This window comes from Lactuca serriola, chromosome 5 (assembly GCF_051521515.1).
Source record: "Lactuca serriola cultivar US96UC23 chromosome 5, Lser_US96UC23_V15, whole genome shotgun sequence".
NCBI classification, from domain to species: Eukaryota; Viridiplantae; Streptophyta; class Magnoliopsida; order Asterales; family Asteraceae; genus Lactuca; species Lactuca serriola.
The window spans coordinates 297,455,748-297,468,870 of NC_136412.1; the positions used below are offsets into that span (position 1 = coordinate 297,455,748).

At 37.9% G+C, this 13,123-nt stretch overlaps 1 protein-coding gene across 1 annotated transcript; it reads right to left on the reverse strand.

The window, feature by feature from the left end:
* Positions 1-2,542: 2,542 nt before the first annotated feature.
* Positions 2,543-3,235, reverse strand: LOC145050664 (uncharacterized). Its single transcript, XM_078998878.1, has one exon. The coding sequence runs from the start codon at positions 3,233-3,235 to the stop codon at positions 2,543-2,545; it is 693 nt and encodes a 230-aa protein (XP_078855004.1).
* Positions 3,236-13,123: the final 9,888 nt, after the last annotated feature.

Consider the following 13,123-nt stretch of genomic DNA (forward strand, 5'->3'; position numbering starts at 1 on the left):
CCTTATTTTTAATATGAATGTCACCCATTGCTCATTTTTTCTTCTAGATTTTGAGCTTCGTAATAACATCCTCAATTCAAAAAATGATACGATAAACATGAAAATGAAAAAGATCAAACATAGATCTTTCCACAAAATTGAACCTCGATGTTTAGAAAATCGAAGTCGGTCAAAAACTAAGTATCTATTTAAAATATCTATTTAGCCGTCTACCCGCGCAAAGCGGCGGGCGGCGAATAATTTGATCTCTTTAGAGTTAAAACCATTTTGCGTTCACTTCAAGAAATGAATATTAAATGACATCTATTTTTCAAGAACATTATCATACCATATTAAGGGGGTGTTTGGCTAAGCTTTTGTAAAACAATTTATTAAGTTCCACATCACTATAAGTTAAAAAAGTGATTGGATTAAAATAACTTATTCCGGTGGGGAACCTCTAATACGTCATTTTTTCATAAGTTACCCTACACTTACTTATTAACTTATAAGCTAATAAACTAATAAGCAATAAACTTTTTTGCCAAACACCCCTTAAATGGTTATTACTTCCATTTATACATACCCAAACCACTTGTACTGTTTATCGTCCTCTTTTTTTTTCGTTTTCATTAATTCCTTTATTAATTTAATGTCCTACTAAGTAAAATGCTAAAATATATGAATAATAGTTTATAAAAATAAACCTTTAGAATATCAGGTGTTGTGATTCAAAAGTCGATAAATAGGCCTTTGAGAAGGCCAAAATACTGAGGTGTCAACTTGTTAATTGTGATTTTAAACCAAGTTTGGTCACAATTAAAACATTTTCAACGATGATATGTAATTCAAGGATTTATACTGATTTAGGTTCTCGAAACCTTAAAATATTGAACAAAATCTATATAGAACCTTATAATAAGGACAATAATCACCGTAATCAGGAAGTCCATGTGATGAAACTTGATAGTATAAGGGCCAATGATGAAAAAGGTTTCATTTTTAGACTAAACAAGATGAAAAATATATAAACTACCTTAATCATGTCAAATCTTGTGTTTAACCGTTCTTTATTGCAAAAGTAAGATGCCAAAATATACAAACTAATGATAATACAATGCTCTAACTGGCCCTCTTGGTTGAGTTCTTTGAACCTGCAAAACCAACACATTAAAGAAATATAGTAAAAACCTTTTTAAAAACAAACCTGATATAATAAAACCTTCACCCAATATATTTATAAGATAAAAATACAAAAAGTTAAAAATGATGAAATCAATTACAAGTAAGGATTAAAATAAAAATATATTAAGAAAGAGCCATCTGCAGAAGAGATATTTGAATCAACATGTATTTTCTGATGGTTTCAAATTTTGAATTATCCGAAATTAAGGGAAGGAGATAGAATTTGTTAAGAAATATAAGGATTCAAAACACAGGTTAAACTTTAATATTATTTTATTGATGACTACTTGTACTATTAGCTTAATGATTTGAACGTCTTAAAAAAATAATATTATTATAATCAATCTATTTTTAGAAATAATTAGATTTCTTTTATAAAAGAGTATATATATATATATATATATATATATATATATATATATATATATATATATATATATATATATATATATATATATATATATATATATCGAACATGACATGATGTGTGTTATGTGTGTGTTTATGTATGTGCGTTGGGACATTTAAAAATAAATGACAACGTAATTCGTCATAGTAAACATGTATGCATGAAATCGACTCAACCGATATCTTATTGATCCTTTTAAGCGTGATGATAACAAAGTTCGAACCTTAACACCAACGTATGTATTTTCTTTGTTTACGGTTCTCTTTATAAAACAATATTTAATGAAACGGGCTTAAACTGTAGTTTTCTGAAGTAACTTGATCATTGATAGGAAAATATCTTCCCAACCACTTTTTTACAACTATAACCACCATGGAAAAGACAACCATGCATCTTAAAGACCAAACACCAGACAACCATTTATGCACAACAATATTCATCCAAGTCTTTTCACCCAAAAAAAATGAATTTATATTTCATTGGACATAGATTGATTTTCTATATATAAAAAAAAGTAGTCATTTTATAGTTTAAATAGTATTAACAAATCAAATAGTAAAAACTATAAGATTAGCTATAACAGAAACAAGTTGAACGATTCGATTAAACATATTTTATAACATGTCAATTTTGTTGTATTAAATAATAAAATGTTATTTTATTGATAGCTTCTGTAACTATTTTTAAATACATTAATTATTTATATAATTTGAAATAAACTTCTTATACGTATTTTTGGTTGATTTCGTTGATAAATTTAGATATTCTGTGTTGATTCCGTACGTTGTAATCACAGCGATCCTAAAGACTTAAAGAGTAAAGACATTAGACAAGTGATCAAGTTTTGTGAATAAATTTTAAAAGTCGATTAAAAAAAAACTTTTATTATGTGTAACATAAACGTTAAGGAACAAAATGTGTTACAGAATAAAGAAATTAAACTACAACAAGAAAAGAAACACCAAGAACTTATCGGAGTAGGCCCCATTTTTGATAATTAGGTGACGGCGACAGCAACGGCGACGGTGGTTGAACGGCAGCTCTTTTCTTTTGTTGTTTCAAGTCGTTATAAAAATTCTTAATGAATTCCTCCGCGGCCTTATCCACCTGAAGAGTGTCCTCCTCCGTGTTATTCACCGGAAAAGGCGAGTCTGTCACCCGTAGCTGCCGTACATTCTGACTTCCTCCAAACCCCAGTAGCGTCAACGGCGATTTTTCTGGCTCTACCATCGTCGCCGCTTCGTAATTATTTAAAATATCGAACACCCTTTTGACATTATCAACGGTTAAGTCATAATCCTTATGTGACCTCCGGTATAACGCACCATGGTGGTGGTTGCTGGCGAAGTAATGGTGGCGGTTGTTTTTACGTTTAGAGTGAAAAAGAGGGGTGTCACTGCAACTGAATTCGTATTCACGGGGAGAGATGAAGGTGGCACGGATGTTGTTGGGGCAGCAGGTGAGGGCGGAGGAGAGTGTTTGGTGTTCAAGAAGGAGGTTTCCGATAGCCTTTCCGGCGATCTTGGTGGATCTTTTTAGCATCATGTGGAATTCAAGCCATGGTATGTTTTTTGATAAGCCTCTTTTCACCATGTAGAGAATTGCTCTTATTATGCTCCAGAGCTTCTTGGCCATCAGCGGCGCCGTTTGTTCGATCTCCATAGTTGTGGGAGAGAGAGAAGGAAGGGTAGAGAGAGAGATATAGAAGGGGTGTATATATAAGTCATATTAAACGAAAAGAAACAGAAAATAACTATTAATTTAACGAAATATGAATTATAAATGTTAACATTATTATGGACAAAATTAATACATTGATCCTATAAATAATAAAATTAGGGACGTTTTTGTCATTGATAGTGAAATTAAATATTTAGATTTAGATAAAAATCTAAAATTATGTATTATTTGAAGTTGTGCTAATCGTTTAATTAGTTAGATAAAATTGCAAAATGGTTCTTGTGGTATGCATTTTTTTAGGATTTCAGTTCAAACCTCGATTTTTTTGGATTCATGGTTCTTTTGGCCTAGTTTGTACGTAGAATTGGTCCCCCGACTTAACTTCCGTTAAATTGTTGCTGTTAACTCCCTCATGCGCCTCCCACATGAGTGTATATTTGTCTTTTCATTTCTAAGGGACCATTTTTGCATCTTAAAAAAATATATCCCCTTTTTTAAAAAAAATAATACCTATTTATTTATTTTAATAATTAAAAAATAAAAGAGCTCTCTCTCTCTCTCTCTCTCTCTCTCTCTCTCTCTCTCTCTCTCTTCCCTTTTATTCTTCCCAAACACCATTGTTGAAGAAGCGTCACCCAAAATCCCCTGTCGAACATCAAACAAACAAACAGACCCTTGGATGGTTGTTTCCGGCGAGATCAAAAGGAGCTACAACCCTCTCGACGATTAAAATCGATGTTCAACACCTCCGCAACCCTCCTACAGTCGAAAAAGCACTACCCCAAACACCCCACCTCAATCGTTGTTGCTGCAGCTGCTCTAATTCCTTTCTGAATCGTTGCTATCAATGATGAGAAAGAAACCTTGATGAGGCTCACCGGGGAGCAGCCTCGCCACCTCCTTCGTTTGTTCATTGCATCTTTCCCCCTTCGCACCTTTCCTCACCGAAGTTGCTGTCGCAACTTACTTGTTTCCCTCGGATCTTCCTTCCATCCTTCCCGCATTCGCAGATCAATGCTTAAGCAACCCTTGCTGTTTCCGATCTTATTCTTCCTTCATCGGTCCGATTGAGCACATGTGACACTCCCTTTGATCGGCGACTGCAACTGCCTCCCTCCCATGTGTGTTTTGATGCCGAATTGGGAAAAGGAACAGTGAAGGAGGGCTCGCCGGAGATCGATGCCACCCCTCCTTACTATCGTCGGCCACTGCCAAAGACTCCAATCGTCCTCCTCGCTCGTTTCTTTCTTTACTCGATCTGAAAAACCACATTTATTACTAATCTGAAAACCAGGGTTGGAGATGGTGGATGAAAGGTGGTGTATGGCAGTGGTTTGTGTGATATGCCTGAAAGATGAAGACATTGAAGATGATGAAAATATACTTGAAGGAGAGAGAGAGAGAGAGAGAGAGAGAGAGAGAGAGAGAGAGAGAGAAAGAAAGACTTCTTTTATTTTTTTAATTATTAAAATTAATAAATAGGTATTATTTTTTTTTTTAAAAAGGGATATGTTTTTTCAGGTGCAAAAATGATCCCTTAGAAGTGAAAAGACAAATATACCCTCATGTAGGAGTAATTTATAATTAGTTTAATATATTTACCGTTTAAAAAAAATAGAATCATCGACCTATGATAACTCATAAAAAAATCAATTAACAAAAAACTTGTTATAATAGTTAATCATTTGTTATAAATTAACTAACTTATCTCTGTATATGATAAGTTTATTCTATGAGTATTCGAAAAGTAGTTGTTAGGTTTTAAAATTGGAATAATAACTTAAAAGGGTAATATTTCGATTTGTACATATTTAATCATTGAGTTTTTTTTTTTCCGTCTATATTTACCCATTCAACTTGTTAAATTGTACACATTCAATCCTTATGACCGACTACTCTAGGTTAGCTGAGAAAAATGACATAATAGGGTAATATATTTCTCACTTTGTACATATTTAGTCCTTGATATTTTTTTTTTGCACATTTAGTCCTTAATATATTTGTTTGTAGCAAAATAAGTCATTTTTGTTTATTTACTCATTCAGTACTTATGACTGATTTCTTTAGGTTTTTCTCACGACATCATATGTGGGACAATCATTAATGAGGTGTTTGGGGCCATTGATACTTACGTCTATCGCGATCTCGACTGCTTGGTTGCTTAGGTCTTGTGGTTAGTCTTAAGTCTTGTGTTCTGACGTAACTTCTTCATGTGATATCAGATTTTAACGATCTTTATATCCATGTGTTCGTTTTTTGAGTCTACTATAATTTTCGTTAAGATTAATCCTATAAAAATGTGATATGTTTTTACAGGAATAATTTAAATGAAAGTTGTAGTAGACTCGAAAAACGAATACGTGTATATAAAGGTTGTTAGATCCAATATCGTATGAAGAAGTTACGACGTTCAAAATACAAGACCTCAGACAAACCATAAGACCTAAGCAACAAAGAAGTCGAGATCGCGATAGATATAAGTATCAACAGCCCTAACACCTCATTAATAATTGTTCCACGTAAGATGGCGTGAGAAAAACCTAAAGAAATCAATCATAAATACTGAATGGGTACAAAAAAAAGGAATTATTTTGCAACAAAAAAATATTAATGACTAAATATGTAAAAAAAAATATATCAAGGACTAAATGTGTATAAAATAAGAAATATATTACCCTATTAAGTCATTTTTCCCGGCTAACGTGGAGTAGCCGGTCGTAAGTACTGAATGTGTAAATTTTAACAAGTTGAAGGAGTAAATGTCTAACATCCCAAAAATCATGACCAAAAATTTTTGTTTTAAATTATTAAATAAACCTTAGTTATCAAAATCATTTCATCCTAAACATAAGTCGTAGTATCATATCAGAGTATCACATCAAAACTCATATCAATATATCAGAGTAAAAACATCGCCGGCTAAATAAAATGGTGTGTGCACTATAGTCATCTCGAGCTTTTCCCCTTGCTACCAGAAGTACCTTAAACCAAAACTGAAAACTGTAAGCACGAAGCTTAGTGAGTATCCCCAAACTACCACATACCATACACATAATCACATAATAGCATATCGTGGGCCTTGCCCGCTTCATTGGGCCCCGCTCGACATCGAACAATGTCCGGCATCGGGCCCCGCCCCACATCGGACCAAAATCCGGCAGCGGGCCCCGCCCGACATCGAGCAAAGCTCGGTATACATACAAACATATCAACAATTACACATAAATAATCACATAACCTAAACACATAAACATTCCTTGAGCCCCCGGTCGGCATCGGACCGAATCCGCAAGCATACTAACATTCCTCGGGCATTGCCTGACATCGGACCAAGATCCGAAAACATACAAAACAGACACATGCAAGAATCACGAAGACATCAAGCATAAAAACATTTTTTGGGCCCCGCCCGACATCGGATCGGAATCCAGAAACATATAAACCTACATCGAGCATTTCCCAGCATCGGACCTTAGTCCGGAACATACTAGCATACATATACGGGCCGACATTGGTGCCTTTGACCTGTTCATACAGGAGTAAACTCACCTCCAATGTTGAATGATAGTTGAAACGTCTCTGACCCGGAATCAGCTCCACACGCTACTTGAATCAAAACAATCCCCTTAGATACTATCTCATGCTCATAATCCTTTAGGGTTAACTGTGGCCAAAGTCCCAGTTAAGTCAAAGTCAAAGTCAACGCTCCAGGTTGACTCAACTCGTCGAGTTATCCTCCAACTCGACGAGTTGCTATACATCACATAATCGTGATTTCACGTTCCAACTTGTCGAGTTCTTCCATGAACTCGTCGAGTCTTTCCCTATTAAAGAATCGTGATACTCCATTTCAACTTGTCGAATCCATCCCTGAACTCGTCGAGTTCCCCAGTCTGCTAACCCTTTCTTAAAGCATTAAGCCATTGTCCTTTAGATCTGAACCCTAAACTTCAAATCTCAACTGAAAAAACCTCTAGAAGGGTAAATTTCCAACTTTACCCCTTGATACTTGTAACGCCTGTAGATCCGGGCTAGTCAATTTAGAGATAATAGGGGTCGAAAATGACTTTTTGACAAAATATTATTTAGAATAAATAATCTTAACCAAGTTGTAGAATACGTCTCAAGGGTTTCGTACATATAAATAACGTTGAAATCCGAGTTATAACGAAAAAGTGAAGTTTTACGGCAAAACCGGCACGACACCGGGAGACGTAAATAGAGAATTTACGATGGAGGACTTTTTATCCTTAGAAATCTAAAAAAAAGTTATAGTATACGTTAAACTGAGAACATACAAAAAAAGAACGTCCAAATCTGACTTCGTATGAGGAAGTTATGAATTTTCTAAGATTTGGCTTAGCAGTGCACAACCAGAAACTCGAATTTTAGATCGAGCGGATTTTGGCCTACGCGACCTAAATGAGAATTGATTATCTCATTAATAGGAACTCGACGGTAAAAATACGGACGAAAACAGAGTCCGTATGTAGAAGTTATGAATTTTACGCGGACATTTAATAGTATAATCTCCTCGTACTGTTAAATTTAAGATCGGTCGAGAATTAGCCGACGGAGTCAAAATGAAAGTTCTATATCTTATTTTTACCTACGCGTGGATATAAAGAATGTCAAAAACGGAGGTCGTATGTGAAAGTTACGGATTTTAGAAGTCGGAAATGTGATGTGCGAAAATGGGTGATGTGGCACAATCTTGGTCATTGCTTTCTCTCCAAGTCTTGCCACTAGATGGTGACATGTGGCACCAAGTTTAGCCATTTTCACCCTATAAGTAGAACCTCTCCCACCCTCATTTTCTTCACACCTTTCCCATTCTTTCTTCTCTTTACTCTCTCTAGAACCTCTCTCTAGCACCGAAACCAACCGAAAAGCCTAGGGAACCTCCCTAGCATGAGGCGGAAGCCCCGGAGTGCTCGACGGCTCCGAGAAGAAGAGATTTTTCGGATCAGGAACGCTGCTCCAAGCAAAGCCCGATTTTCTATAAAACTCGCTGTAAGTGAGCTACGACTACGCTATTTTTAATATAGCTTTTATTTAATTATAGTAACGTCATTAGAAACTTATAATAAGTACTTGGGCTATTATTATGGTTTATATAAGTATTGTTTAACGCTTATATAATAACAATATCTAGACTATTAATTAGTCTCGGCGAATAATAGACTAAACTCTAGTGGTAATAATACTAGGTTTCGTCGAAGGAAATTATTTTTTTAAGAAGTGAAGCGTTGTCTGAGTTCGGAATCACCACCTTTTCAAGTGAGCGCATGGTGTCTTTCATCTTACACATATATATATATGAAGTATTTTATATAAACTACGTGCTATGTGTGCATATTATCTATATACTTGCTATCTATGCTGGATGAACGATTTTATACAAATTGTATATGATTTAAACTGTATATGTATTTATATCTACGTAATATGTTGGGTAAAACATGGGTAGATGAAATATGAGTTGGATGATGAGTTGAGAGGTGATATAGACCATGAGGTAAGGGTGAGAGGTGGACGATGTGAGAAGCCTTGTTCCCAAAAGTTGGCCCCGTCATCCAGCAGAGTATGGATGACAACCACAGACTATTCTAGACAGTCCAATGGAACACTAGCAGGCTTGCAACCTGTAGGTGTTGTGAACGATGTGTTCACCGGTGTACTCTAAAAACCCATTAACATGTATTGCGAGTGGACTCTCGAAAATGATACTGTTAATAAATGAGATAACCCTAGTAGTTGTGCTCGAAGGACAATACTGGTAGCTATGCCTCACATAGAATGTCACAATTCTGGCAGCTGCGCCTAAGTGATAGAACTAGCAGCTGTGTCATTGAAAACGATGGACTTCGTACCTATTCCTTAGGATAATCCTTAGGAATGAATGAATGAGAAATAGTTGATTCTTAGGGTAGATCCTTAAGAGTAAAGAAGATAATGGGGATGGGTAATTAGGTTAACTGTTTGATGATTAAACATAATAATTATATTATTGTGGGTTGAAAACCCTATGTACTCACCAGGTTTCCCAACCTGACCCACTCAATTTATTTATATCACAGGTGCTGATATGAAGTTACATTACACTGAGAGATTAAGGAGATATAAATCACTAGTGATAATGAATGTAAGTTATGTTTATGCTTATGTTTCTGTATTGACGATGACATCCCAAATGTTTTAAAATGAATAAAAATACTTTTCTTCGGAAATGCCTTGATAACGTACTTATCATGTTTTACTGGGAACAAATTCCGCAACATTTTTATTAAAAGAGGTTCTCTGATTTTTATAAAGCATAAACAAAATTGGTCTTTTCTGGCCGTGAAAATGGGGATGTCACAATACTCCTTCTAAAAGGATTAAGCTCAAACCCTAATCGAAAAAGGTCAAGGTCTTAATCCAAACACCATCAAAACTAAGAGCTAGATTTTGAGATCATAGATCTGGACTCTAAAGTCTAAATAATCACGTAAATCCTTGAACTTTATCCACATTCATGGCCATAAAGGCTTCAAATGACCAAAATGATGGTCTAGAGATTGCATGGGACTTCCATGGCCATAAAGTTGGCACCTTTATGCCATGGAAATCCTTCTAGACCTTAGATCTGAAGTATAAACTCATTTGGGATGTCCAACTCCCAAGGACCATGGAACTTAGATCAAAACCACTCAAAATAGCCCCAAAAGAAGATTTAAATAACCACAAGGAAAGGTTCAGACTTGATACCAGAAAAATGTCGAGAATGAAGCTAAGATTCTGGATCTACAACTCCTTCTTGTGTCCTCAATCTTTTCCTTCTTCCAATGGCTTCAAAACACCCACTAAAACATTTAGAATGGCTTACAAATACTCACAATAGCATTAGGGTTTCTGGATTTACGGTTTGGTACTTGGAGGCTAGAAATGAGACCAACATGGAGGGTTTAAGATGTTTAGATAGGGTGTAAACCCTGAAAATTAGTGTTTCACCTCTGGCAACCTACCCATCGAGTTGAGGCCTCTCAACTCGTTGAGTAGCTTACTTAAATCACATGGCCCATAGGGTCTCTACTCGACGATTTTGGGGCTTCCAACTCGTCGAGTTGTTCTTATAAATTTAATAATTACTAAATTAAATACACACCATGAACTAGGCGTTACAATTCTCCCCACTTGTCTTAGACTTCGTCTTCAAAGTCCACTGTTACAAATAACTCTGGGTAATGCTCTCTCATCTCCTCCTCTGTTTCCCAAGTCCACCCTGAAACCTTGTGGTGCATCCACTACACTTTCACTAACCGTACAACCTTGTTCCCCAAGGTTTTCGTCTTGCGATCCAGAATCACCACTAGTCTCTCAATGTAGTTCAGGCTGTCATCCACCTGGATATCCTCTAAAGGTACAACTGTGGAGTCATCCACCAAGCACTTCCGCAACTGGGAGACTTGAAAACTAATGTGGATCTGGTTGAGCTCTGATGGAAGATCCAAACGATAGGCCACACGGCCCACCCCATTTGTAACTCTAAAAGGATCTATGTACCTGGGGCCCAGCTTGCCCCGCTTCCTAAACCCTATGACACCTTTCCAAGGTGACACCTTCAGGAGGACCATATCTCCTACCTGAAACTCTAGGTCTGAACGGCGCTTGTCGGCATAGCTTTTCTGCTGACTCTACGCAGTATGGAGTCTGCTCCGGACCTTCTGGATCTTCTCTATGGTCTTGAGTACCACCTCAGTACTCCCCATGACTCTCTGACCGACCTCGCCCCAACAGATTGGGGTCTTACACTTCCTTCCATAGATCATCTCAAAGGGAGGTCGGTATATGCTGGCGTGATAACTGTTGTTTATGAAAATTCCGCTAACGGAAGATACACATCCCAACTACCGCTGAAATCCAATACACATGCATGCAGCATATCCTCGAGAGTCAGGATCGTCCTTTCACTCTTCCCATCAGTATGAGGATGAAAATTTGTGCCGAAGTGAAGACGAGTACCCATATTGTCGTGAAACCGCTTCCAAAATCTGGAAGTGAACCAAACGTCTCGATCTGACACAACCGAAACTGGCACTGCATGACATGCCACTACCTCGCGTATGTAGATCTCGGCTAGCTTCTCAGCCGATATGCTCTCCTCGATTGGGATGAAATGAGCACTCTTGTTTAACCGATCCATAATGAACCAAATCAAATCTACTCCACGTGCGGTCCTGGGAAGCTTCGTGATAAAATCCATAATAATATCCTCCCATTTCCACACGGGAATATCCAATGGTTTCATCTTGTCGTGAGGTCGTTGGTGCTCGGCCTTGACTTTCCTGCAAGTCAAGCACCGCTCCACATACCAAGCTATGTCTCGCTTCATGCAGGGCCACCAATAATCAGGGCAAAGATCCTGATACATCTTCGTCGCCCCGGGATGGAAGGAGAATCTCGACTTGTGAGCCTCATCCATCAGAACCTGGCATACCCCACCCCAGTAAGGAACTCAGACCCTCCGATGCAGGGTCAACAACCTACGACCTTCATAATCAAATGAGGCCACCTGGCCTACGATCCGCTCGCTCTTCCGACACTCTTCCTTCATACCATCAACCCATGCCTCCCAGATCCGTTTTCGGAACGGAGTAATCACTTTCATCCTCAGACATATGTCTTGAATAGGAGCAGCCACTGCCTTGTGGCTAAGTGCATTGACCACCACATTGGCCTTGCTCAGGTGATAAAGGAACTCACAGCCATAGTCCTTCACCACATCTAACCAATGGTGTTGCATCATGTTCAGATTTGGCTGATCCATCAGACACCTCAAGCTCTTGTGGTCTATGTAAATGGTACAACGAACCCTATAGAGGTAATGTCGCCAAATCTTGAGGGCAAAAACCACTGCCCCAGCTCCAAATCGTGCGTCGGGCAGTTTGCCTCATAAGGCTTCAACTACCTCAAAGTGTAAGCTATCACGTGACCCTGCTGCATCAGCATTGCGCCCATACCTGTGATCGAAACGTCACAGTAAACCACAAAGTCATCGACGCCCTCCGATAAAGTCAGAATCGATGCCTCGCATAACCGCTGTTTGAGAGTCTCGAAGGCTGCTTGCTGCTCAGGCCCCCCAACGGAATGTCACCGACTTCTTGGTCACTCTGGTCAGAGGAACAACGATCTTGGAGAAATCCTGGATGAATCTCTAATAGTAACATGCTAGAACAAGAAAATTCTATATCTTAGACGGAGACCTCAGAACCTCCCACTGCATCACAACCTCTATCTTGGCTGCATCGACTAGAATACCCTTCTGGTTCACAAGGTGCCCAAGAAACAACACCTCGCACAACTAGAACTTACACTTGGAGAACTTTGCAAAAAGTCTCTCCCTCCTCAATGTCTCCAGCACCTCCCTCAGGTGCTCCTCATGCTGCTCTTGAGTCTTGGAATAAACCAAGATGTCATCGATGAAGACTATCATAAACCGATCCAACATCGGTTTGCACACACAGTTTATGAGATCCATGAATGAGGCAGGAGCATTGGTGAGCCCAAACCTGTAACACCCCGACTCCAGGTACAAGTTTTAAAGCATTATATACATATTTATGGACCTACTCGACGAGTTGGTTGCCCCCAACTCGTCGTGTAGAGGCGGGTTAGTCCGCATGGATTATTGGATCTACTCGATGAGTTGGAGGACCCGGACTCGAAGAGTATGAGCTGGGTAATGAAACCCTAATTTTTAGGGTTTGCACCCTATATAAAGGACCTTAAGTCTTTTCCTGCAGTCCATTACCTCCCCCTTGATGGCTAAGTGAAACCCTAATCGCTATTAACCTTGTTACTGAGTGATTGTGAGGCTTAAAGAGTGAT